The sequence below is a fragment of the Lynx canadensis genome, chromosome D1, assembly GCF_007474595.2.
Source record: "Lynx canadensis isolate LIC74 chromosome D1, mLynCan4.pri.v2, whole genome shotgun sequence".
Taxonomy (NCBI): Eukaryota; Metazoa; Chordata; class Mammalia; order Carnivora; family Felidae; genus Lynx; species Lynx canadensis.
In genome coordinates this window covers 18,163,998-18,191,105 of record NC_044312.2, presented here as the reverse complement: position 1 = coordinate 18,191,105, position 27,108 = coordinate 18,163,998, and the positions used below count along the sequence as shown (strand labels likewise).

The window sequence follows — 27,108 nt, the reverse complement described above, 5'->3', positions numbered from 1 at the left end:
AGTCCAGTGTGCTATCGGTGTGCCAAGGCATACGCAATGCTCAGGATGTTTATGGGGCATCGCCCTGGAACACTAATTTCACTCAGAGTTGAGGTACAAAAGGCATTTTTACATTAAATAAACGTGCCTATGTTTTGCTGTAAGTTGCAGAATTCGTATATGTTTTTAGGATAAAACACAGGACTCAGGATATTCCAAGCATGGTGAGCCGTTTTAGACTATGGCCCCAGCCCCCCGGAGTGTTATGTTCAGTCTCTGCTGCTACCAATTCCTTCCATGGAAAATCCTGGGACATGCTGGTTTGCAGTCCAAATGCCTTTATCTAGTTTTCAATGCTCTCTTAACTCCAACCCCATCTTACTTATCGAAACCAACTTCTGAGTGTGGTGACTGTGCTCTACAACATTCCGAAAGCAGTGACTCCTGATAGATGCTGCAAGGTTCGGGCCAAATGTCCCTAAAGCCTTCCCTGACCATTGTTCAGAATTAATCACTTCCTCCCCTGGGCTTCATAAACACTTTTTTTTTTTTTTTTTTTTTATAGTTCTCATAAAGCATTCCTACAGTGCAACCATTAGAGTGATCATCTGTGCCTCTCTCTAGGTTTCAAACCTCTTGAGGACAGGGCCATGTCTTACTCCTTTTCATAATCTCAGAGCCTAGCACAGTGCCTGATGTGCCGTGGTTTACGATGTGTGTTGGATGCAATGGGGGCTATGTGAACACTTTCTATGCCGACACCTGGGGTGTCAAGGTTCCTGTTTGGGACCCAACAGACATAGGAAGTGGTACCAGTCTGGAGGTCCATGAGATGACTGCCCACCCATTCATTCATTCACTCATGTTCACTCATTCACTCATATTCATTTATTCGTATTCATTCATTCATTCATTCATTGTTCATCCTTTCATCAAATACTGATGTCAGATGATCATGCTGGTCACTGAGATACAAAAATAAATAAGACACAGTCCCTGCCTTTGAGTTTTTCATACTCCATGGGGGACAAATGTCAATGGAGACAAAATAGATGTCACAAGTGTTGATTTTAGAAGAGCTATCTAGCCTCGAGGAGCACAGCCGTACTTGTGGCTGTGGACACTGTTCAGACCTCTCACTGTGCCTTAATTGCTCCCTTAGGCCTAGATTTTGGGATAAAATTAGTTCTCATTTCCTTTGTGACAGTCGGTTTTGTGGAGGGTTTAACACGATTTGTGTCATTCACTCTTCACAATAGCCCCGGGAAGTGACATTATTATTATCATCCCTATTTTCTAGAGAAGGAAACCGAGGCTCAAAGATGTTTCATAGTGATTATAACGAGGCCTTTTATGGAGTGGAGTCCATTTGACCCAATGTCCATGATCCTGAACCCTTATGAAAACTGCCTGAGGGAAGAGACCTAGCCTCGTGCAGACAGTAGAACCAACAGGTAAGCAGGAGAGTAAAAGTCTGATGAGCTTTTACTCATCAGAAGGAGGGTTGGGGAAAGTCCACTAGACTTTAGGTAATACCTAGAGAGGGAGAGAGATGATCCAGACTGGGGACTGTGAGTGACAACTCTAAGACACCCAGATCCTGTGTCATCATTCCTATACTTGCCAATTTTGCTGCCTTCCAACTGTTCCTCTGTAGGATTAGCAGGATGCACAAATAAACACAAACAAAGAAATATGTGCACAAAAGGGAAGGGCCGGTGGCTGAGTTCAGGGGTCAGGGATGAAAAGGGAAACTGGAGACATGGGGTCAGCTCAGCAGTGAGCCTCAAGGGGACATGTAGATCAAATGGGGGTCAGGTTTAAAAAGGCAGGGGAGCTGGGGAAGCCTGCAACTAACTAGTGGGAAGCAGGAGGGGAGGGAGATCTGGAGTTGGAAGAGCCAGTGTAAGCCTGGGTGGCAGGGGAGCGGGGGGTGCGGGGGCATGCAGGATTCTGTGGGGGTCCCCGCACAGCTCTGAGCCCTTGCTCCTGGCCACCTCCCATTGTGTTCTAGCCTCCCTCATCGAGAGTGTCTCTGCGTTAACCCGTAAGTTTGGTTGGCTGCTCAGAGGCAGGAAGGACTGGACCTAGGGGACAGCTCTGGGTCTGAAGGTTGCTCAGGGAAGTCACTGAGGCACCATTTCATTGGTTGCTTTACTAACGTGACCAAGGAGAACACGGCCACTGGTAGCTTTGGACAACTAGCAGCCGGTGGCTTTAATCACACATCTCACAAATATGTATTGGGTACCTACTATGTGCCAGGCTCTGTAGGGGGCGCTAGGGACACAGGAACAAACGAGACTGGGTCCACATCTAAGGTGCCGTCTACCAAGCAGAGGAGATCGAGAGCTGCAATGCAGAGTGTTGACTTCTCTGCCCAAAGTCACAGAAGCGCCCAACCCCCTGTGGGAGGTAGGGGGTGGAGGGGGACCAAGGGCTTCCAGGAAGAGACATATCTGGACATTTCTCCGGTTTCACTCATCAGGCAGGGAAGAACTCAAAATCTTTCTGCTCTGGGTCCCAGATCTACCTCTCTGTTTCTACTTCACATTACTCCAGATCAAAAGCCACGACGGTTTCCCTCCATCTGCTTGGTAAGACAGGGCCCTTCGCTACCACTCTGAAGTTCATTGTTACCACAGAACAACATTGGCATAAGTTAGCTTATCAAGGATCTCCTTTTATTTTGACTATTCCAAGCCCAGACCGCTTTAGATTATTTTCAGTCCATGTGTCTTTGGATGGGGAGGGGGTGGTGCAGGAGCATTTTGCTACCCTGTCTTCCCTAAGGACAGACCCGCTGTCCACCTTAGAGCTACTCGTGGGACTCTGACTCTGTTCCACGTGCAGCACACAGAGCCCTCGCCCACAGCACAAATTTCAGCTGCTGCGTCTCTCCTCGGGGTGCTTATTGCCTGCGATACCCCCTCCGCCCCTCCCTCCCTGTTCGGGTCCTGAGTATCTTCAACACCTACTTCATTCTATCAAATCCACAAAAGTTTCCGGAAACTTCTCTCTGTACCACCCTCATTTCTTTCTTCCTTTTTTCCTTCTGAACAGAGTTATAGCCTCCTCCCCACTTGATCTTTGGGGAGTGGAGAGCCAAGACAGGTGTGGTCTCAGTGGGTTCCTGTGAGGGGAGGGGCAGAGTGTGTAAATTACAAAGGGCCTGCCCCCCTAGGTCCGTATTCCTGAGCTCTTTCCTTGCAGGAGAGAGATCCACAGACAGACACTTGGAAACACAAAGTCACTCACTCACTGTCTCATCACGGATAATCATTCACTCTGAGCAGAGATGGAAGCACATGGTATTATTCATTTTATTCCTGAGCTGCCTTCCTGGGGGACAGCGTGTAGAGGTAAATTTGTTGCATATTTTAGCAAGGCTGCAGGAGATTGCGAGGGTGACCATAGGATTTATTGCCCCAACCAGGACATTGTGAGACTTAAAGGGAGTTCTAAAGATAACTAATAGGCATTAACTGATCTATAACAGATGTAGCATGGGACTATCCTGGGCAACCCCCCTACAAAATCTCCCAGATGCTCAGGGACCCTCAAACTCCTCAACCACACCTATCAGTCAGCGACTGCTTTCTATCCAGCGTGATTTAAACTTCATTCATTCATTCATTCATTCATTCAAATAACCACCTGCCAGGCCCTGTGGACCACCCTATGAAGAAGACAGTCCTTGTCCTCACGAAATTTGCATTCGAGTAGAAGAGGTGGACAGTAAACAAAGAAATGAATAGACAACAGAATATGAGGGAGTGATGAGGTCTGAAAAGAAAACCAAAGCAGAGCTCACGTGATGGGAGGGATGTGTGGGAAGGGGAGGGAAGACCTCTCTTGGGGACCCTCCCCAGGGAGGCCAGGAGGAGGCCACGGAAGGCTTGTGTTTGATGCTGAGAAGGGAAGGTTTGTGCAGGGGAATGCTGGGATTTCCTCGCATCATGAAAAGACTCACTCTGATTACTGGTGGAGAAGATGCTGTCGAGGGGCAAGAATGGGAAAGGGAGACCAGCAGTCGAGGGTGGAGAGGTGAGGGGGGCACGGGCCGGGGTAGGAGCTGGCTGCACTCGGGAAGCATGGTAAAGATGGGGTCTCTGGGACTAGCGAGCCGATGGGCACTGGATGCCTCCAACCAGCCCAGACTCTGGGCCAGGACTGGCCCTCAGCCCAGCCCAGCCCAGCCCAGCCCTCCATAGCTTGCAAGGCTTGTTGTCCGTGTGTTCCAGCAATCATCACCTGGACTTCGGACACCAGAAACAAGGGACAAGCGCTCCTCTAGAACAGGAGGGGGAAGCCGCTGAACGCACTCACCTTTGGCTCTGTGATCTTCCTCCTTGGGGCACTTGCCGCCTTCCCACCATTTACGCTTCAGAATTTCTAGGCGGTTGTTCTCCTGCAGCTGGAGAATGGCCAGGTCGAACTCATCCCGGAAAACCGAACCTGTGGGGTCACAGGAGAGCCCAGAACACAGGGCGTGAGTGCCCTCTCAGGCATCACTCTGCTCCTTTCCCCAGTAGACCTCCTTACCAGTTTTCCTACCTAACATCAGGAGAAGAGAAACAGAGGTGGTGGGGGACCCTGCAGGAGCATGGCTCTCTCCTCTGCTTGTTCTGAGGACCCTCCGTGCAGAGGAGGGAGTTCCGGCTTCATGCAGGGCACTTGGGCCTTCCTACTTTCCTTCTGTCTATGCTGACTGGCCTGTTCAGCCCATGGCCAAGAACCCAGTGTGGGTCAAGCTGAAGCTTTTCAGACAGCGGTGTGGCCCTACTCACCCACCACTTTCTACTAAGGTTACCCAGCCTGCCCACTGACACTCAGGAAGCTGGCTGCAAGGCATCCCGTCTGCCTCCTCCAGGTGGGAAATCTGTGCCATAAACCTCTCCCTTGGTCAGTTGTCTGTCTTCGACTTTATCTACATTAATTTCTCAGGCACTTGCAACTCTTGCTACATTACCCCTGACAACTGTTTACCCAGAGCAGCCTCCAGTGAGAGAAGCATCACCCCACAGTGTGACGGAAGCCACCTCTCATCTGTGTGCAGAATCCGGTCACCAGCCACCCCAAACTTCCCACCTGCCTGCTGAGTGGCCGACAACCCCCCGTCCCCATCCATCACTCTGTGCACACCGCTCCTCCCTCTGTCCTCAAACAGAAGGCTTCTGTTCAGTGCAATTCCTTTTTAATTTTTCTAATGGAATATGGTCAAGGAGCTTTGGTTCTGGAATTTGGCTTTAATCACAAAAATAGGCTTAAATGAGACCGTGGAAAGCTCAATGTCCCAGCACAAGCTGAGGCCGGAGATCATAGAGAAAAGGCTGCCAAGAGGCTGGAAACCAACTAAGCTGCTCAGTTTTCTTGCTCAAGCTCTGTGAAGGCCTGATGTGGACAGAGGCCTCGGGGCGGGGGGTGGTGGGGGAGGGCTATGATGAAGGATGGAGGCAAAAGCTCAGAACAAGTAGATTTGTGCTCTCAAACCGTCACAGGCACGGGAATGACCTGGGGATCTGACTGACCCGCCGACTCTCATTCTGTGGGTCTGGGGTGGGGCCTGAAATTGCGCATTTCTAACAAGCTCCAAGGGGATGCCCCGCTGCTGGGCCACAGACCTCGCGTTGACAGGCAAGGAACTAGATCAGCTCCCAGATCTCTTTGGACTCTGACAGCCCATGACACCACAGATGGAACCTTCCCTACTGGGGATACAACCACGCTTGGGCAGGTAAACCCCAAGCCCGCAGCACAGAACATGTCTATGCAACTTATGTGGGCAAGCATCGAGAGCGCCCACGTATAGTAGGTACTTAACACACTCGTGCAGTGGATGGCTACTCGAACTAACAGATGGTGCTAGGTGGTGAGACTAATGAACATTCCAGGTTTACAGACGACTGTCCAGCCCAGCCAGGCATTTCTAGCATTTCCAACCCAACCTCAGTGGCACACCAGGGGCCTTGAGAAAGGATTATTCTGTTTATTCCACATTTGCCTACTTTGCTCCTAAACCACTTGACTAATTGTCCATCTCATTCCTTGTACTGTTTCTCTTCATTTCCCTCGGTCCCACCACATTGCTTATTCTCTGGTTATGCCCTTACCTCCCACGTAAGAATGACACACATGCTTTCTTGGACGTGACCTCAACTCAGATAAGTTCTGGCTCATCAGTGGGTGGTGCGTTGCCCTTCTCAGCCTGATCTGAGAACCCGGACAAGCCCGTACCTCACTTCCCCACCTATCCCGTCTTGTTGAGCTGGTGAGACCCCTCCGGCAACATGGTGCAGTAAGCGAAGCACTGAATTTGGAGACAGGCTCAAACCCAGCTCCTCTACTGACTCTGTGACCTTGGACAAGAAACTTGCCAGCTCTGAATCTCAGTTCTCTCTTCTAGAGTGGGAAGGACCACATCTAACTCACAGGTGGGATGACGTGTGAAAATAGCATCACGTTAGGGGCGCTTGGGTGGCTCAGTCGGTTAAGCATCTGACGTCGGCTCAGGTCATGATTTCAAGGTTTGTGAGTTCAAGTCCCGCATCGGGCTCTGTGCTGGCAACTCAAGAGCCTGGAGCCTGCTTTAGTTTCTGTGTCTCCCTCAATCTCTGCCCCTGTCCTGCTCACACTCTGTCTCTGTCTCTCAAGAAGTCAATAAACATTAAAAAAAAATAATAAAAAGAAATAAAAAGAAAAAAAAATAACATCACGTCAGACATAGAATAAATGCATTTCCTTCCCTTTTTCCTTCGTCATTGATAAAAATTTCTAGAGTTGGTCCGCTTTAGGTCGACTCTCTAATAGGTGTGTTCCACGAAAACTTTGGAAGCATTTGACATTTCAGCTAGATTTCTTAAATTGCTGGAGTATTATCAAGGTGCATCTTACATTTGTTTTGTGGTTTACTCCACCATCTTGAAATAAAATGTAAGCCAATACATTTCTCAAAGGGGCCCGTAATTTGCATATTAATGAACATCAATGAAATATGATGGTAAGAAGGGAGTACGTGGGTTTTCAAGGGCCCCGAGTGAGGCGTCTAGTTTATAGAATTCGTAGTATCAGAATTCACAGAGTTCGAAGATGAACCGTATCATTGCCTACGGTCACTGGTGTGGTTTCTGATCAGTGTTTAAGGAGTCATCTGCTTTTATCAAATAACACAAGGGACTATGGAAAAAATGGGGAGGGCACCAGTGTTCCTCCTGAACAGGCTAAGTATGAGACACTGTAGTAAGGCACTTGACTGGATTATTAGGCTTATCCCTCAGTTGCCCCAGTTTACAGAATAACTGAGATTCAGAGAGCTTAAATAACCTATCTGAGGTCCCACAGGCCGGAGCCAGGTGCATTCCCAGGTCTGCCTGACTCCAAAACCATGCTTTTCACACTCCACAGGGATATAGTGAAGCCCACAGAGTTCTGAGTTAGGTAAAGATCAAGAGAAGGCATGTGTAAGGTAACAGCAAAGTTGTGTATACTGTATATTGATCTCCCCACATTGGTCTGACGGCCTCAGTTCCTGCCTTTCCCTCTGCTGCCTTGTACAGGACAACCTCCTATAAGAAGAGTGTTGGGCGAGGACAGCCCTATACGGCATGGCTTTCAGCGGTAGGTGGGGGAAGGGTCCATGTCCCAAGCATCTGGGGAACATTTTCAGATTCCCTCTTCAATCCAAAAAGCCGGTCAACGTGTTCCCTCTCATCTTCCGGTTGAGGTACTATCAAGGCGTGAATATCCTTTAGAAAACACAGCTGGGATACCTTTCTGGAAGCCAAACATCCCTACCTTGGTATAAAACACTGGAAGGTACACAGCTAAATACAGAGTTCCACTACCTATTCTCAATTACCTACGCTGATTTGGAGTAGATGGGTCCACGAGACCCACAAATGATTTGGAAGCTACTCCATCTATCATGTCAGTCTCCTTCTGTAATAAGCCTTTCACCAGGGACACTAGCAGCAAAATTCATGGAGCCTCACCATTTCTTCCTTCTCCTTCCCACTGCTAGTAGAGAGACCCTCAAAAGGGATATGGCCAAAGGGCAGGAAGCAGGAGGAGGGAGAACAAAAGCCCTAAAGAATCCACCGAGGGCATCAACCTGCCCTTTAGTAATTCATCAACTACTAGCAAATCGATAGCTAGCCCTTCAATAACTAAAGATTGAGAACTGATCACTGATTAGTGGAAGTATGGGGGTTTGCTTATTATTTTTTTAGCCTGGAAAATGCCCACCTAAAGTCCCTGTTAAGTGGTTCTAGAACAGGGTTGTCAAATTCAATGTTGCCTTCAGTGGTCCTAGCTACTCTGACCCTGCCTGGATGGAGCTACCCAAAGAGGCTGGTCCTCTCCTGCATACCGACTGGCATGCCAATCCCATAGCCCTTGGTGTCCAGCAGGCCCCCAATCTGAGTGAGGTTGCAGTTTCGCTGCCGGTAGTACTCATTCATGGTAGATTCCAGAAGGAAGGCGTAGTTGGAATTCAACACCCTGGCGATCCCCTCCTCTGTGCTCTTCACAAACACACTTGGCTGCTTAGAATACATGTAATTCCACATGCGCTGGTAGGTCTGATAGCGGGAATTCTGGGAAAAGAACACACGGAAGCAGGCTTAGGAAAAGAGGAAGGAAATCTTGGGCACGTTGTCAGCGTGGAGCCTGATGTGGGGCTCGCGCTCACAAACTGGGAGATCATGACCTGAGCCAAAATCCAGAGTTGGACACTCGACCAACTGAGCCACCCAGTCACCCCAGGAAATGGTGGTTTTAAAAGGGAGGGAATCAAAGTAGACCTTAAAATCCTGGCCCCTTTATTACTCAACCCTCTCATTATATTCAATAATCTTTTCACTTTTCATCTCTCAACTGTCACCGCATCACGGCAGGAGGCGGGGATTGTGCCTACGATAAACTTTTACAGAAAAGCAAGGAAAGAACAGGGTCCTAAGGCACTATAAACTCTGTCTACTGGTTTGATCATTGGTTTTGCCCCATCTACCCTTGAGAGGTCTACCACTGCCAACCTCCATGTTCTGATAGAATTAAGAACGGAAATTCTGGAACTATCCTTTGCTGTCCTTCAGGCTGGAGGTGGTGGATTCAGGTTCATCAGGACGTCTAAAGACACCATCTGAAGGAAGAGTGCCGGCTATTTTCTGTTGATCCTAAACCAACTTGTCAATCACATATCCAGGACTGGCTTCTCTTTTACAAATAAGAACAAGGTCGAGAGAATTCTGGGGGTCTATCCACACCTGGGTTTGCATGATGCCTTCAGTGGTTATGGGGCCAATAGACACTGAGGCTGTCTAGGAAACAGAAAACTGGAGGCCTTGGACCCGTTTCCTGTGAAAATGGACTTCTTGGGCGGTAGGTTGGTTAGACACCTATTAACTGCAGGGTAAGTCTGCTTTCTTAGAGATCCCGAAGCATATGAAAACTGCTCCTCTTGTCTGGCCCAGATCTGCCAGTCTTGGTGATCAGTCACTTGGTTTGTTGGCTAATACACAACTGCGGCAAGGTCCTCTCCAGAGCCTTGCAAGGAAACCTCAAAGCCAACAGGGTCCCGATCTGACACCTGTCTAGTTTGGGATATATGAAATCAGTTCATACTCATCTTCGTGTTCCTTATACTTCAGACATTTGTGTAGTGTTCTAAACTTGCTTTATGTAAGTACTGCCAATAAAATTTAACCCACTTAACCAAACTTAAATGTATACATTAGCCTCAACCTATGCAGTCGTAGAAATAAAAGTACAGGTTAGATTCGCTGCATTTATGTGTATTTTTCTAATCTCCACTAAAACAAATACGAAACTATTGCCATTCAAAGATAGTTTCAACACGTTATGCTTAAAAGCATCTCGACTCCCACTAACGGTTCTTGCACAACACTTTGGGAGGCTGAAATTAACCCCAAAGTGCTTTGGGGACCTCATTCCAGGGGTATTTTGCCAGGGGGGAAAAACGAGCCCCAAGTGAATCTCCAAACTAGATGTTCAAAAGAGATAATGGGATGAGGATTGATGTTTTTATCTCCAGAGGACAAACATCTCAACTTTATCCTGCCCAATTCCCCATGTTGGTGAGCAACCAAATGGGTTTACTTGGAAGAAGGTCATGCTGGAGCCTCCGTGAATTGTGCCATACTCAATGGCGGTCTGGTCAGCCAGGTCATCCACTGACTCGATGGGCACATCCATGCGTTGCACAGTCAGGAAGGCTGCTAGGTTGGCCGTGTAGGATGAGATGATGATCAGCGTGAATGCCCACCTATGTAGGAAAAGACCAGGAAGTCATCGTTGCCCAGGCACGCCCAGGAGTCTTAGCCCCCATCCCCAGTCCTGCTGCGACACAGGAGAGACCAGGTGTCCCTCTTTGGAAGGAGGTCCCAGCTCAGTCGGGGTGGGGGGGGGGGGGGAAAGGAGGCAGGGCATAGGATGTCAACAGAAATGAATCGGGTGTGTGAGGTTGCTTGGGAGACCATTAATTTTTTTTTTTTTTTCTTATTTCCAAAAGGAGGTGGTTCTTGGGTTGCTATTCAAAAGAGGTGTGTCCATGCACATGAGACCGTCCGGGAGACCGTGAGAAATGAGATAGGGAATGAGCTAAGGGTGCCGGCTCTGGGGGCTCTGTTTACAACCCGAGCTGGGTCGGCTGCCCCTGTCCTCTCATGATGCGGTCAACCATCAGATGAGCATCAACCGTGTACTGAGCACCTGCCCTGAGCCACAGACACAATCTCATGTACCCCCTACAACGAAGGGAGGCAAAATTCTTATCCCAATTTTGCTGATGAGAAACTTGCCCAGTAACACAGTGATACATCCATATTTTAAAAGCAGTCCTACAAAACCAGACACCCTTTGAGATTAACTGGTGACAGGCACCTTTGAAGTGCTAAGAAGCTGGAATTAGAAACTACCCTTACAATGGGCAAGCTATTTCAAAACAGAAGAGTGTTTTATTGGGTAGAGCAAACTCATTTAAAATTAGAATAATTTTGCAAGTCAGGCGGTATACATGTTAAAGGCGTTAAAACTAGTTTGTTCACTTAAGTAGGTTAAATAAGCCCTCCATCTGGTCAGCCCTCCATCTGCATCCCAATCCATTTGTTTATGGGAATTCGAAGACATATCCAAGCACAAGTGAGGCTGGATAATCACAAATTCGGAATTAGTGCAGTCTGAATTAATGAGGCTTTAGTCATTATGAAGACATTGCCAACTAAAGCGTAGCGTTTGCCACAGGATTCAGAGGCCAGCAGCTTCCAGGAGACTTTTAAGAGTGGGAAGTCCCATTGTCTCCTTGGCCTCTGTGTCCAAGGACCCCTGCTGGCGGCCTCCCAGATGTGAAGTGACAGGGGCATCTGCCGACTCAGTGGGTGCATCCGTATGCCAGACCACCAGTGAGGTGAGCTGGTTTAGTTCTGGCCTTGTTCCCCTCCCCCTGTGAGACCTTAGGGGAAAAGCCACATTCCTCCTCTGAGCTTGCCCGCTCAGGGAGAATAACGCCTGCTCTGCGTGTCTTTGGAGAACTGTGAGATCAAACGATTGGTGACTAATAATCTGTAAAGGACCAGATGAATGTGAGATACAGAGAAATGCAGGGATAGACCGTTACACCGATCATGGGATGACGACCATCTGGTCAACGTCCCTATTTGTGACCTATAGGTGCCCGGTGTCCATCCATTCCTAAGACCTGCCTTCCTTGCTGCTGCCTCAGCTCATACACACTGCTGGAAGTTCTTTCTCGTGACCATCCCCCAGAGGAGGCCAGGGAGGTGGGGTGATCCATCCCTAGGTGGAGGCTGGCATTCTGAAGCTGTTTGTGCCCTGGCTAGTGCCGTGAGTTAGTGAGCCCTGGGTGTGGCCTTGACTCAGAGTTGGCTGGGGAAGTTCCCTCAGCCCCACGGCTACACTCCAGCGTCTGTTCCACCCTGGGTGGCCATGTGTCTCTTTATGCCACTGGTCACAAGGGAATGGGTCAGAGAACAAAGTAGCTCAAGGCAAGCCTATCTTCTCTGCTGAGGAAGCAAATCACACACTCTCTCCAGAGGGGTCAGGGGACCCCTGCTCCCGTGTGAAAGGGGCATCACTGGTTGCAAAGTTGGCATTCTTGTTAGCAACGTGGTATTTTCTGTCACTTGCTCTGGGTGAGGACTCTAAGGGAGGCTGCGATGGCCCTGTCTTCTGACCTCACACTCCTGCAGGGAGCTGACCAAACTGAGGCCCTGATTTGATAACTCAGAACTCCGAGAGGCAGAGGGGCTCCCTAACAACTCAGGCACCCCCCCAAACACACACACCCTCAGGAGTGGCGTAATGGAGCTCCCCTAGGACAGCTATTTAAAGTACTGGCGACCCTGTGGGCCAGGGCAGCACAGCCTGCAAGACTGGTGGCCCTCCCAAGCGCTCACGCAGACATTGTCTGCAGGAAGGAAGTCCTGGGGGTCAGGGATCTGACAGGTGGATGAACCTGACAATGGGGCCCTACGTGCAGGGCATGGGAACACCCCCCTCTGGAAGGCAAAGCCCCAGGTAGAAAGAGATCAGAGTCTGCAGCTGACTTCTGTTGTCTGCAGGGCTTCTGTCCAGATTTCCAGGATTTTGAGGGAACTCTGTGATTTTCCCTGCCAAGACCGCCCCTTTTTCCCGGTGGAATGTTAAGCCGGGTTGTCCCCGTTGATCCACTTGGTGATTTCTGGGCACTATCTGAGAATGGGTGAGCACCTTGCCCAGATGTTTTAAATCCTACTGTATTTATCATTTAGCAGAGAAAACAAAAATCCCAGCTGCGTTTTCACCTCTCCATCAGCTCTAGTCCAGTGGTTCTGGTAAATGTCCAGACACTGATGTCCAAGGGTGAAAACGCCACTTTTCCTTTGGTTTACACGGGCTGAGAAGGAGGGGAGAGAACCAGGGTTGGAAGTCCTATAGGCTGTGACAGCCAAACCCGACAGCGGGTTTTTACGTGAGGGTGGGGACCGGTACTCTGCAAATGTGCCTCTCTGTGCTACACGCACACACGTGCGCGTGCGCGCGCGCACACACACGCACATATGTATGTCTGTTTCATTCCCCCCCATAATGCTCAAATAGCAGCTATGAGTCCACACATTTATGTATCATTTTCAAGTTTGCAAATTGCATTTCCATGCATCGAATCATTCGACCGTATTCTTTTCGCCCTGAACGAGCCAAGAGGAGAAGGGAGTTTCAGGCTGAGGCTGGCGGACTGCCCGTGTGGACGGCTCCTGAGGTCCCGTCCGGCTCTGAGCTACTAAGAATTTGCCTTTCCCCACACCTGCCGAGGTGGACAGGTCGGGCAAGGCCCCAGAGCCGGGCGCAGAGGCACAAAGTTGGAGAAAGCTGGTAGAGGAGGAGAGATGTGACAGCCAGGTTTGAATTCTTCCAGCAGCCAAGCCCTGTTTCACACTCACATTTGCATAAATCTGCATATGCCTTGGCAGGCCCAGCCACCCAACCTCAGGTCATTTTCAGGTCAGCAAGTTACAATCGCTTTGCCGGGGGCCTTACAAGGCTGTTTTCTGCATCTCCTTTCCTGCCCTGGCTCCCCTCTGTATCCAGGCCTCTGAGGCAGAGGGAAAGAGGAACCAGATAAGATGGCCCAAAGTGTGCCCAACCCGGTGCTCCCAGGCCTTCTGAGCTGGCGGAATGCAACCCAGCTCCCTGCTAATCTGTTTTGAAAGGCAGAGCTCTCTGTGAGGTTCCCGCCTACCCGCAGCCAGAGCAGGGCTTATCTGAGGACTCCCTTGGTGTCCCCACCCCACTGGGCCTGGCCCCTTCTCTGCCCCGGATCTTACCAGACGCCACTGACACAGCGGGTGGATAAGGCTCGGGGGGCGATGGTGGACCCCTGCTGCATGAATCCCCCAACAGGAAACCAGAGGCTGTTGCCAAGGGAGTACTGATTCACCAGGAGGTTGCACCGGCCTTGGGCACAGGGGTGGGGGCTGTACCACTCGTAGGGGGTCAACCTGTGGGAGAAAAGGAACATAGACTAGTGCCACGGAGGGTGGGCATGATGGAAAGTGCTGGAGTCAGTGGGAGCGGCTCTCCTTTCTGGCCTCGCCTCTGTGCTTCAGGACCTGGCCTGTGGCCTTGGGTAAGCCACTTCCCTCTGCTGGACCTGGATTTTCCCAACCCCCAAATTGAGGGGGTTGGAGTATGTTGGCAGTTTTCAAACTGTTTTTCTTTCATCAAAAAAAAAAATGTTTTTTTTTTTTTTTCCCAAATAAATTATGATGTGGAACTCCAAATCTAGAATAAAGTGACTGGAAGCTGGGAGTGTCAGGGGTAGACAGCGGGGAAGCTCCGTTTTCTGCACCCCCTAGTCCCCAAAGTGGTCACAGAGGGATCCCAGGGCCCCACAGAGCCAGTTAGAAAACTCTCAGCCTAGGGGCGCCTGGGTGGCTCAGTTGGTTAAGCGGCCGACTTCGGCTCAGGTCATGATCTCACGGTCCGTGGGTTCGAGCCCCACATCGGGCTCTGTGCTGACAACTCAGAGCCTGGAGCCTGTTTCAGATTCTGTGTCTCCCTCTCTCTCTGACCCTCCCCCGTTCATGCTCTGTCTCTCTCTGTCTCAAAAATAAATAAACGTTAAAAAAAAAATTAAAAAAAAAGAAAAGAAAACTCTCAGCCTAGAACAGCTTGTTCTTGAACAAGTTCTTGAACTCGTTCTTGAACTTTAAAGTTCTTGAACTTTAGCCTACATTGCAATCACCGAGAAGGCTTGTTAAAACACAGACTGCTGATGGGGTGCCTGGGTGGCTCAGCTGGTTGAGAGTCTGGCTTCAGCTCAGGTCATGATCTCGCAGTCTGTGAGTTCGAGCCCCGCGTCGGGCTCTGTGCTGACAGCTCAGAGCCTGGAGCCTGCTTCGGATTCTGCGTCCCCCTCTCTCTTTGCCCCTCCCCCACTCATGTTCTGTCTCTGTCTCAGAAATAAACAAACATTAAAAAAAAATTTAAAGGGGCGCCTGGGTGGTGCAGTCGGTTAAGCGTCCGACTTCAGCCAGGTCACGATCTCGCGGTCCGTGAGTTCGAGCCCCACGTCAGGCTCTGGGCTGATGGCTCGGAGCCTGGAGCCTGTTTCCGATTCTGTGTCTCCCTCTCTCTCTGCCCCTCCCCCGTTCATGCTCTGTCTCTCTCTGTCCCAAAAATAAATAAAAACGTTGAAAAAAAAATTTAAAAACAAAACCAAACAAACACAGACTGCTGGCCTGGGCCCCTGATGCTCCTGATTCAGTAAGTCTGGGTGAGGCCTAAGAATATGCAAGTTCTTCCGTGATGTAGATGCCACTGGTCCAGGGACCACGCTGAGAAACACTGGCCTAGACTGTCCCTTGGGCCGAGGGTCTCCACCCTGTTTCTGTTTCAGACTCACCTGGGGGCGTTGAAAGAAATGTCAAAGACGAGATTCTGCTCCCAGAGGTTCTGATTTGTTTTGTCCAGGTGCAGTATTTTTTAAAGCCCCCCAGGTCAGTGTGATGGGCACACGGGGTTGAGAAGGGCTGCTCTAAGCTCCCTGCCCCCACCTTCCCTCCCTGATGCCCAGAACACCCCGTCTTCCTGCCCACCAGACGCACGCCTTCCCTCCTCTGCTCAGTGGCCCTGGCCGGTCGCCCACGCAAAGCATCCCAGCTCTGACGAGAGAGATGTGTCTGGGCGTGTGCCGAGCAGGGCAGGCACCGTGTGCTCACAGGGTACTATTCGCATCACTGGTCTTCCTGTCCCTCCCCCAGCCTCGTCGGCACTCACTCTACAGTGGCTCGCCCACATTTCCACTGCCGCCTCTTGTTCCTGAGTATGATGCCAGCGTGTCATCGTTGGCCCGCGTCCTGACATGTGCTCCTTCTCTCTGTGGCCTACGGAGCTGGCTTGCGCTCGGTGGTTCCCAAGCCTACAGGTCACTGGAAGTGAGCTCCAAAAATACAGATTCCCCGGCCCCGTCCCTAGAGGTGCCGAGATGATCGGACCTGGGAATCAAACTTTTTAAAAGCTCCCTGTCTGACTCGGATATCAGCTGGCTTGGGAACGGCTGCCTTAGATCAGTGGTTTCCAAACATTTCTTTTCACCTCTAAAATCTTACCCAGCAGTACAGTAGCTCAAGAGATAAAAGCAGAACTGGTTTGGATGAAGAGGAGTTGAGGTTCCAGAGCTCAGGCTTCTTCTCACCTCCAGAGTCTCTGGTGCCTCCCAAGAGCCTTCCTGCCCTATGGAACCCTATTTGAAAACCAGTACCTACCTCAGGTCGGTAAATTATCCCATGTACACACACACACACACACACACACACACACACACACACACAAGGTGGTATAATCAGACCTTTAGTACATTTTTTTGGTTAATCTTTTTGTTAATGCTGGATCCTGGGGGTAGTGAGTGAGAGTGTGTGTGTGTGTGTGTGTGTGTGCACGCGTGTGTGCGTGCGTGCACGTCTAGGGCAGGGAAGAAGGGTTGTTGAAGCCCCTGGGGCTGGTTGAAAAGCTTTAGGCTGCAGTGGGCATGGGGAAGCGGGCTTATATGTCTGTATATCTAGGAACCAAGCCCTAAGACTATTTCCAGGGCCTTCGGGGGCCCTTGAGAGCTGTGGCTGGCTACCCGCAGGGGCTCAATTGAAGGGGGCAAGAGTGGATTTCAGAGAGGTGGAGCCAGGGCTCAGGCAGGCAGCTTCCTAAAAGCTGCAGCACACAGTGCGGTGGAGTGGAGAGGGAAAGTGTCACGCAGCGTGCCAACCTCCTGCGTGTCTCGTCCGTTGTCAGTGACAACAGATCCTTGATAGTGGCAGTGCCTACAGGCCCGAGAGGGTAGATGAGTGGTACACAGCAGCCTTTGAAGACTACTGGCTTGTAAGCAAGGCCTTCCTCTGTCTGGCTGGATCTCACGGGTTCAGGATGACTTTCCTCAACTTGGCTTTGATCTCCACTGGAAGAGGCACAGGCTGGGTGATAGAATACTCCCTGGGCAGGCTGGGGGCCGCCCTGGGGGTTAAGCACTCCGCTGTCCCTTGGGGCTCCGTGTTCCAACTGGAGAGAGCACATGCTCTCCCTGAGCCACTGAGCAGACATGCCCTTGGGGAAGACCCTGCCAGGCAGAGTTGGGACATACGCTAGAATCATCTGGCCCCGCCACTGTGGCCCTGAGGCAAAGGAGACTGCTGTGGAGGCAGCTGGAACAGAGTCACTGCCAGTTCCCTTGAAGCCCATTCTGTGGTTCTCTGCTCCTAGGTAACAGCCCTTTCTGGTCCCCCCACTATGGTCAGCTGAGCACTGAGCAGGGAGCTGGGATTCTGAGTGAGTGACCTGTGAACCACAAGGGCTTGTTCTGTTTCCGGATAGGTAAGCTGGCTCTCCTGAAGCCCAGGCTGATCCAACGGCCCAGCCCCAGAGACAAACAACCCTCTCTGTGCACATTCATGGGCGGTCTTAGCCACGGGATGCTCTCAGGTTCTTCTGTAGGCCCAGGGATAGTTTCTATTCCTAGCGAGAGGGGAGGGATTAATTTTCGCCAACCCCCGATCCGGACCAATTGTCTCAACTCGACACAACTTGCAAATGCCTCTCTCCAACCCGTCCTCCTGTCGCGTACCACCCTCCATGGCTCCCATTCACCAAGGCAGCTGTGTTTTCACTGGCAGATCCAGACTAGGGGATGGGCCAGACCCTCTCCAGAGGGAACCTCCTCCTTCGCCCATGCCACGAGGCCTCTGGTCCCCTCACTCTGGATTCACAGGCTCTGTTTCTTGTCACTTAGCACTCTGCAGCAGATCCTGGTGAGGTCTGATGCCAGGGCAGCCAAACGCATAGTGATCAATCCTGTCTCCCTCCTCCCCACCATGCTCTCTCCCCAAGCCCCCCCCCCCCCACAAGCAGGGGGCCCAGAGATGGGGGGGAAGAGGAAGGGGAAGAGGAGGGATGCAGAAGCAAATTCAGACAAGCTCACCTGTCTTCACCATGCACATTAGGGAACATGTGCATGTACGTGGGGGAACGGGTAGTGCCAGGTGGACAGCAGGGCAGAGGACAGGTCGGGTCCTGAGTCCCTCTCCTACCCCCTCCTGTGTGGTGCCAAGGTGTCCTGCTCCCCACCCCTCCCATGCAGTTCTCCGCAGCGGACGCGAGGTGGCGGTGTGAGGACAGGGACGGGGAGAGGAGCGTTACCGAGCCACCAGGAAGAGGACGCAGCTGACGGCCAGATAGGCTAGAAGCATGAAGAGCCAGACGCCTGGAGAAAATGGGTCCAGGAAGGAGAAATAGCCAGGTTTACGCCCCTGGAAATGGAGACAAAACCAAGATTCACCATACACATTCAGTCAGGATGGCCCTTGGCAGGGCAGGGCAGGGCGGAGGGTATGGGGAGTGCGGGTCTGGCCCCAGATGGCATTGCGTCAGGTTCTGGGTGACCGGTTTCAATGGCACTGGGACCCAAGGTGCAGAGGGGCTGCTCCAAGACCTATTCAGCCCTGACCTCAGCAGATGAAACAAAGGAACAGCTGGAGGCATGTCACTTCCTAGGTTGAGAAAGGCTTTGTGCTGGGCAAGTGGAACAGCGCTCAGCACCCCCTACCTACTGCCCTGTGTCCTCCCCGCCCCCGCCCCCGGGGATGGCATGGCGGGCTCAGGGGCACCTTAGAGCCACTGGTGTCTGTGGTGGAGTATAACAGCACCCCTCTCGGACACTCACGTCTTTCTCATGAGGATGCTAACGTGACAGGCCCCTTGATGTTTTTGTTTGCGGGCTGATCTCACACCGAGTGAGATTTCTCCTGTAAACCTCAGGACGGTGCCATGAGGCAGATTATTATGTTCATTTGACTAGCGAAGAAACCAAAAGCCAAGGGCAGTCAAGAGATGTGTCCAAGGTTACACAGCTGAGGAGTGGAAGAGTGGAGTCTCAAATGCATGCCTTCTGACACACAGCTCAGGGCTCTTAGCATAATGCTGTGGGGAAATGTGGGCTGTCCCCAGCCCAGGGATGTGCCTGGCCAGAGTCAGAGGCGACAGTGGATGGAGCCAGGAACAGACACCTGGCCACCAAACTCCCAGACATTTTTCTGGAGGAGAGCAAACTGGAATGAGCTGTCTGCAGCTGTGTGGTCTTGGACGAGTGCACACCTTTCTCTGGTCTTGGTTGGAGGTACCTTAGATCAAAGGTGACACACTGGTGGCTTACCACAGACAGCCCTCCCCTAATCTGTCTACCCTGCAATGTTTACCTATTCTGTATCCGTTGCTAACATTACGTGATTGGGAGATGTCATGTAAAAATCCAGGTTTCTGGCTTTTTCTTTGTTTTTTTTTTTGTTTTGTTTTTTTTTTTTTTTTTCCAGCAAAATGGGGCTTTCTAGAAACACTGGGCCCACCTTGTCAACTGGCTGGAGCTCAGTGGTGGTTGCCCCCTCTACATATGGCCTGCTCTCTCCAGCTCGTCTTTCTCTCTGTCCTTCCATACTGCTGCGGTTTCTCTGGGCAAACAGACATGAATTCTAGTGCCCTGTCGCTCATGACTACTTCCTTCTGTGTCTCTCAATTGAGAAATACCCAGGGGGGAAAAATCTTTCATTGTTGCTTTCTGAATCTGAAACCCCATTAGATGCTCCGTGTCAGAAATCTATACCTGATTATATCACAACGAGTGAATCGAGAAAAATGACAGCACTATTTAAAGCTGCCATATTTGGTTATGGGTGATAAGGAATGACACACAGTCATGGGAAAAACTCCTGGAGACTCAAGTTATAAAACACAGAACACCACACAAACGAGGATCAAGACATAAACATAGCTCCACTGGAAATGTATCAGTCATGCTGGCAAGGGAACATCTGATTCTTCTCGCGATTGACTGACGCCAACCAAAAGAGCAAGGAGGGGGCAGTTATTTGAGATTTGGGTCTGGGCGTCTACCGCCTTGGTCGGGGCTGAGCCCAAGCTGTTTAGGTGATGCCAAAGAGAAGTACGTTCCTTGCAGGCTCTGAACACCTGCTATTATTTATTTTTTTTTTCTATGCGGATGCATCAGAACACTTCCTTCCCCAAAGACATCTGAGTTACTGGTGCTTGGGGGCAAATCAGGTGTTATATGCCACAGGCACTTCTTCCGAATAACAGCTTTTCCTTAACCCAGAGATATATGATGGTGATACTTTCCTTCTGGAGAACTCAAAACGTTTCGCAATGTTCCCTTGATTTCAATACCCAGTCCTCTATATTGACAGATGGAAGAACTGAGACCCGGGGAGGTTAAGTGCCTTGCTCAAATCAGTGGTGATGCCTTCAATTTCTCCGGTGCTCGTTCGTCAAGCTGCGCCATAGAGATGCCACTTCTCTTTCATTCAGATGGCAGCTGTACCGCGTCTCCCTCTTCCTCCTTTATCTTTGCAACTTGCTCCAATAAACTCCCTAATTAATCTCACGCCTGCTCCCCAATGCCAGCAGGATCCCAACCTACTCCATCTCAACCCCTTAAAGTGCGCTTACACATTATTTATTTATACCCATCATCATTTATTTTGACTCTGTCACATTGATAGGCATTTGTATTGATTTATATCTGTCTCTGTTGACTGCGAGTTGGGCCGGTTGCTTCTGGGGACGATAGCCACTTTGGAGGCAGATAACTGATTATATCCAGTCTATGCCCCAACCATCTAGGACAGGCCAAGCCCCACGGACGGAGCTGAAAATCAGATGGCACCAAAATTTAACTAGTTCCTTGACTTTTGTACGGTACTTCAGACTGACCACACCAGCGCCAGCACTCATGATGCTGTCTGATGGTGGGAAAGATTCAAGGGGCTGGTCACCAAATGATGGCAATCCCAGCATGGTAAGGCCCTTTGAATGTTAGCACAGGACCTGCAAAGTGGCCCTAAACTCCCCTTGCATGTTGAAAATCCCTCTTATCGGGGCGCCTGGGTGGCTCAGTCGGTTAAGCATCCGACTTCAGCTCAGGTCATGATCTCACAGTCTGTGAGTTCGAGCCCCGTGTCGGGCTCTGTGCTGACAGCTCGGGGCCTGGAGCCTGCTTCGGATTCTGTGTCTCCCTCTCTCTCTCTGCCCCTCCCCTGTTCATGCTTGGTCTCTCTCTGTCTCAAAAATAAATAAAAACGTTAAAAAAATAATTTTAAAAATAAAGAAAATCCCTCTTATCCACAAAAACAACCTGATGAGTGATACTGAATTCTATGTGTACTAGAAGAAATGAATTATAGTCAGAATGCTGGTGCTCTCCCAGGGTCCGGAGCCAGATGCGTAAGGACACCAGAGCCAGGTGACTCAGGACAGGCAGTGAATTGAGACACAGACTCTGGAGCTAGCTTGCTCGGGACTGAATCCCGGCTTTGCCACTTACAATCGAGTGACCCTGGACAGGTGACTTAACCTCTCTGGGCCTCCATTTCCTCTTTTGTAGCATGAAGGTAACAATAAAACCTACCTCAGGGGGTGGTTTTGAGAGCTAGCTGAGTTAACACACAGTAAGGGCTACATACGTGTTGGCTTCCCTCTAATGGTAGCCATGAGGGAAGGGGGAGGGAGGAGGCAGTAAGTGACAAAGGATGGAACTTCTTTTTATATTGATTCTTGCTCAGCGGACAAGAAATCCCTTTTTCTGTCTTGTAGTGACACACGCTAAAGATGCTTGGGGGGAGAATGCCACGTGGCCACAGTCACTTTCCATAACTCCTACTAGCATTCCTGTGTGTTATGATACATGAATCGTGAGGATTCGCCAGGGAAGCCATTAGCGCAATACCAGGCTCTCTTCTGGAAACATGGCTTTTAGAAGCCAGTGATTCCAACCTTTGGAACTCAGTTCCGCCTCAGCCTTTCCGCCAAAGTCACAGAGTGGGTCGGATGTGTGGCGGGTTCTTCCGTGTTTCTGGAAGGGCTGTGTATCCTAGTCACCATTTCCTTAGTGGTGACATCACACAAATTAGTGACGCTGACTCTCTTTCTGCCCCCCCTGCTCTCCCCATGCCCTCCATGTGGTTTTGCCAGTCTTTAGAACTAAATGGCAGCATATTCAGAGTCTTCTTTCAACTACTGGCCGTGGTCAGAGGTCAATAAAAACTCTTTAGGGCTGAAGCGATAAAAGAACAAAGTCTCCATGTCTCCTGGAAGAGGCAGAAGAAGATGATTTCCTCTTGTCCCACCCTGGGAACCCATGGACAGCTTTCCTCAGTGTGTCTGCAATGGGCTGCCTTGATCATAGTTGGGTCTACCATGCACTTCCCACCCCTGAAGCCAAGAAGAAAAAAAAAAGCAAGCAATTAATCCCTCCTCACGAAAACTACCCACATGGGTTTGCTGCCTATGTAACTCACATACTAGCTTATCTATTTTCACTCTGCTGATTGGAAGTCTAGTATGAGGAGACCTGAGTTCTAATCCTGGCACTGACCTTGACTTGCTGAGTGATTCTACACAAGCTGCTCAACATCCCTGGGTGCGATTTCCTTCTTCCAGAAGATGGGACCCAACAATCAACATGAAGGGGGAATGTGAGAATTACTACAGCAATGTTGATAAAACACCTTGAGCTTCTTGGGATAGGAACGCTCAATAAATAACCCATATTAAAATGATCATATGCTCAGGAAACCATATTTCCATTATATGGGCTATCATGTTGCTTAGCTTTAAGGAACAGAACTCGATTCATTTTCTGTTTTCTTACAGCAGCGTATTAAGCAGTATTAGAAATGACTCACTGGTTTACTTAGCATTGTTCTCCATTTTTCTAGACAGTCTTTCCAAAATGAAACCGACCTTCTTGAAAATATGGGTAATATATCCAGCGAAAATGCTGGGCATTAATTTAATGTTGGCATTTATTTCTCTCTCACTTTTTAATTACTGTCTTTTTTTTTTTTTTTTTTTACTTTTCTTGACAGAGAAGACTCTAGCTAGGAGTTAAGGGAAAAGAACAGAGTATAAAACTTTCCCATTTGTTAATCAGAGGTAGAGCGGGACAGTACAGGGAGAAAACAGTAAAGTTACGTTTTCAAGGTAATCCAAGGTGCTCTGGCTGTCTTGGGACACTATACGGGATAATAGAGTACAATATAGTATAGTATAGCATAGCATAGTATAGTATGGTATAGTATAGATAATATCCTCAGATTAGAAAGGATTTTGAGGGTAGCCTAGGTGGCTCAGTTGGTTAAGTGCCTGACTCTTGATCTCAGGCCCCTCACTGAGCTCCACACTGGACGTGGAGAACTTCCAACCCCCCCCCCCTTTTTTTAATGTTTGTTTATTTTTGAGAGAGAGAGAGGGAGAGAGACAGAGCATGAGTGGGGAAGGGGCAGAGAGAGAGGGCAACACAGAATCCGAAGCAGGCTCCAGGCTCTGAGCTGTCAGCACAGAACTCCACACGGGGCTCGAACCCATGAACCATGAGATCATGACCTGAGCCGAAGTCAGACGCTTAACCAACTGAGCTCCCCCGCCCAGGTGCCTCCCTCCTTTTTCTAAGTCGAAAAAGAAAGGATTTTGAAAATTCGGCTGACACAAGGCCTTGACGCAGAGAAATACACCCAACTATACCATAAAGATGGGTAGTTGGGAGTGTATGAACTTGCAGACCAGAAACTCGGTTCAATACAACTTCCACCGTTGTGCTCTTTCCTCTTTCCATGGCACCACTAGCCACCGCTAGCCTTAGAGTCCTTCCGTGTAAAACAGGAATCCCACTACCTGCCTCAGGGGATTGCTGTACGAAACCAGAGACTATAGGCGAAAGAGCTCCATAAATAAAGAGATGCCAGGCAGATGTTAGTCAACACACAGGTATCCTGGACGTACACCCAACCTCGCTGAATATGTCAACTCTGAATTTTTTAAATGTAATTATGCATCTGGGGGCTATCTATGCCAAATGTCAAATCTCAGGTTGGCTTCCGGCACGCTCTGATGATGCCTTGCTACGACAGTCAGTGCGTGCTTGAGGAATACAAACTTACTTTAATATTAATCTGAGCAAAACATCATTAGGCAAATTACTGCTGCAGAAAGAGAGCAGAAACTGCATGAGACGCTCTAATGTTAAATAGGAATGTTTTCGTTTTTCTGGGCTCTTCTCCCCTCCATTCACACAGATCTTTGAGAGCTTATGGTGTGCGTCAATATCATTAAACCCGGCACTGCAGATGGCCTAGGGGTTCTACTGTTACAGTATATGCAGAACTTCTCAGTAAGAATGAAAGAGCCGATATGCCAAGGAAATCGAGACAGCCTTGAACTTCAGATGTCCTGTCACTTGATTCCCATCCGTAGAGTACCAGGGGACACCTCAGATTCTAATGGCTGGACCCCGTATGTATGGCTTGGGAGATCATCTGGCCCCGGCCAGGGATTCCGATGCCCCGTCAGGTGGGTACGATGCTGCATGTAGGATACGCGGGCTCAGGGCGGGAGGGAGAAGTGAGTCCTGGTGGCAGCCATGTAGGCCTGGAGCAGAAGATGCCCCTAGGATGCCCGTGATATCTGCCTCCCATCTCTTCCTGTTCTCAAGACCACTGGAGTCAAGGTCAGGAAGAAAAAAAAAAAAAAGAAACCTATTTAGGGCATTCGTTCTGCTGCTTGGGATACTAGGCCTCCTAACGGAAGTCAGGCTCCTAGGGCTCTGTACTGCGCCATCAGGAGCCACAAAGGAAGGTGGTGCTCACTGCCCACAGGACCACAGGGTACTTCCCTCATCCTCCTTCCTGCCTTTCTTCTCTCCATAGTTACGAAGCTAATATTGCCTGTTTGGGATGATCACGTTTCCATACCAAAAATGAGATCATAGAAATGTATGGCCTGACAAGAGGGTACCTTCTCCTCAATGTATCTCCCACTAGGATCCACTTGAGGAGAGATGAAGAATAGTGCAACACAGCATATGAATGCTATACTAGAGGTGTGGGCAGGGGGCAGCTGCTCGGGGAAAGAAGCAATCGGCTCCATCTGGGGGACTCACGCTGAAGAGCAAGTGCCATTTGAGCTGGGTATTGAAGGCTAGGGAGGAGTCTGTTACATGGTTGAGAGGCAAGCAGATGGGCATGAATCCAGGTAGGGGACAGGAAGAGGCCAGCTTGATGGTGAAGCGGCGAGCAGTATGGGGTACAGATGCCTGCGGTGAGGCGCGGAACAGGAAAAATCAGCTTTATTCTCCAGGCTGAGAAGGATGGACTTTGTCTTGCAAATGATGGGCAGCCAGTGAATGATTTGAAGTAGGAGGCTGATACGATTGCATTTATTAAAAAAAATAACAGTAAACTAAAAAACTACAATCCTCAGCAAGTCACATACATTTACGAAATGTAACAGCTAACACTTTCTTGTGTATGTGTCGGGCACTGCTGTAAGTGCATTACTTATGTACTGCTGTATCCTCATCAAATTTGCATGACAACCCATTTTCGCAGATGAAAAAACTGAGACACGGGTGATATGCAGCTCGTACGTGTTTTATCTGGTTCCAGGACTTCCACTCCACTGTGCTGGCAATGCCCTTGACCCCCCTTTAAAAAATTTTTTTTTAATGTTTATTTATTTTTGACAGAGAGAGACAGAGACAGAGACAGAGCATGAGTGGGGAAGAGGCAGAGAGAGAGGGAGACCCAGAATCTGAAGCAGACTCCAGGCTCTAAGCTGTCAGCACAGAGTCCAACGTGGGGCTCGAACTCACGGACCGCGAGATCATGACCTGAGCCAAAGTCAGACACTTAACTGACTGAGCCACCCAGGCGCCCCTGGGCTCCTTTGATGAAGATACTGTACTGCATAAGAAACACTCTAACCTCAAGGAGAACACAAGCCACCATAATGGCAGCAGCAGGCTTAGAGACAGAGAGAGCCTGAACCAGGTGGAGTCATTGGGAGATGGATAGCATACTTGAGAACTGTTTAGGAGGTGAGCTGACCAAGTGAAGGTGGAGGGGTAAGAGAAGTGAAGGGCAGCTCAGCTCACTGGGCGGAGATGCGATGATCTGAGATGGGACAGAGGAGAAGCAGGCAGAACTAGACTGAATACAGCTTCTGACACTGTTTTTGAGGTGCCCATGAGACATCCAGGGGCCTGTGAGACATCTAGGTGATGTCTAGTTATGTGTTCAAAATACGCTTCTAGAATTCAGGGGCGCGGTCACGGCCAGACTTACAGATTTGGTAGTAGGTGAGATTACCCAAGCAGAGAGTTGTCAGAGTGAGAAGGAAAATGGGTCAGGGACATTCATGGGGTAGACAGACAGAGAAAGAGGGGTCCACAGAAATGCAGGAGAGGCAACGATCAGAACAGCAGGAAGAAACCGTGACCTGGATCCCAGGAATGGAGAGAGTGTTCAAAAGCGGGGGAGGGATCAACAACAACAAATGCCAAAGCCAGAATGCTCGGCTGGCCTCTGAGCGGCAGGGAGTAGGTGGTCCAGAGAGCGAAACATTCTTCTGATTTTGGTCCTAGAGATGCCTGGGCAGAAACAGACATTATACCCCAACAGTGAGAAGAAGGAGAGGACCACATAATTACCTCTTGGTGATCCCATGTTCAAGAAAAACCCTAGGTAATCTCAGATTGCCGGAAATTCCCAAATTATTTCTGACTGCCTTTCGACTTCACAGACATTCCTGCCATCCTTATTATTTTTGGAGGGTTCGGCAATATTTTCTAAATAGGCATTTATACTCCGGGTTAATTATTTTAACCTTTGCACACAGGTTCGACTATCGCCAGATGCTCACTTTTTGGTAATAATCACTCATGACTCAGGTGACCTCAGTCATAGAATAAAGATAGAGATTCTAGGTCATGAATAGATTATAAGTGAAATTAAATTACCATATAGTTGTTCACAGGTAACTGTCGATTAGAGAAAATTCACAAAATGATAAATACTCAGTATTCAACTTTAATTTTGTTAACTTAACACCATTTTATGAAAGATAGCTTCTCTGTGTAATTTTAGATCTAGGCTTTTGTGGTGAACTCGGCTGGGCTATCCTTCGGCATCCGCTGTTTCTGCCAGTTCAGGGTACAGATGTTTCAGATGCGGCCAAGTTCACCTCCAATTTGTTCTCACCAGGTCTCCCCTGGTTTCATTGATTCAG

General features: G+C 49.6%; 1 protein-coding gene across 1 annotated transcript in view; it reads right to left on the bottom strand.

Moving 5' to 3' along the window:
• The window catches only part of GRIK4 (glutamate ionotropic receptor kainate type subunit 4), a 183,033-nt gene that overhangs the window by 14,467 nt on the left and 141,458 nt on the right, over positions 1-27,108 (bottom strand). Inside the window, exons 15-19 of the mRNA XM_032595059.1 lie at positions 18,178-18,287; positions 13,818-13,991; positions 10,096-10,261; positions 8,348-8,573; positions 4,309-4,437 (exon numbers count right to left, since the gene is read on the bottom strand). Of these exons, the coding sequence (XP_032450950.1) occupies positions 4,309-4,437; positions 8,348-8,573; positions 10,096-10,261; positions 13,818-13,991; positions 18,178-18,287 (805 nt within the window). The remainder of the gene's footprint in view (positions 1-4,308; positions 4,438-8,347; positions 8,574-10,095; positions 10,262-13,817; positions 13,992-18,177; positions 18,288-27,108) is intronic.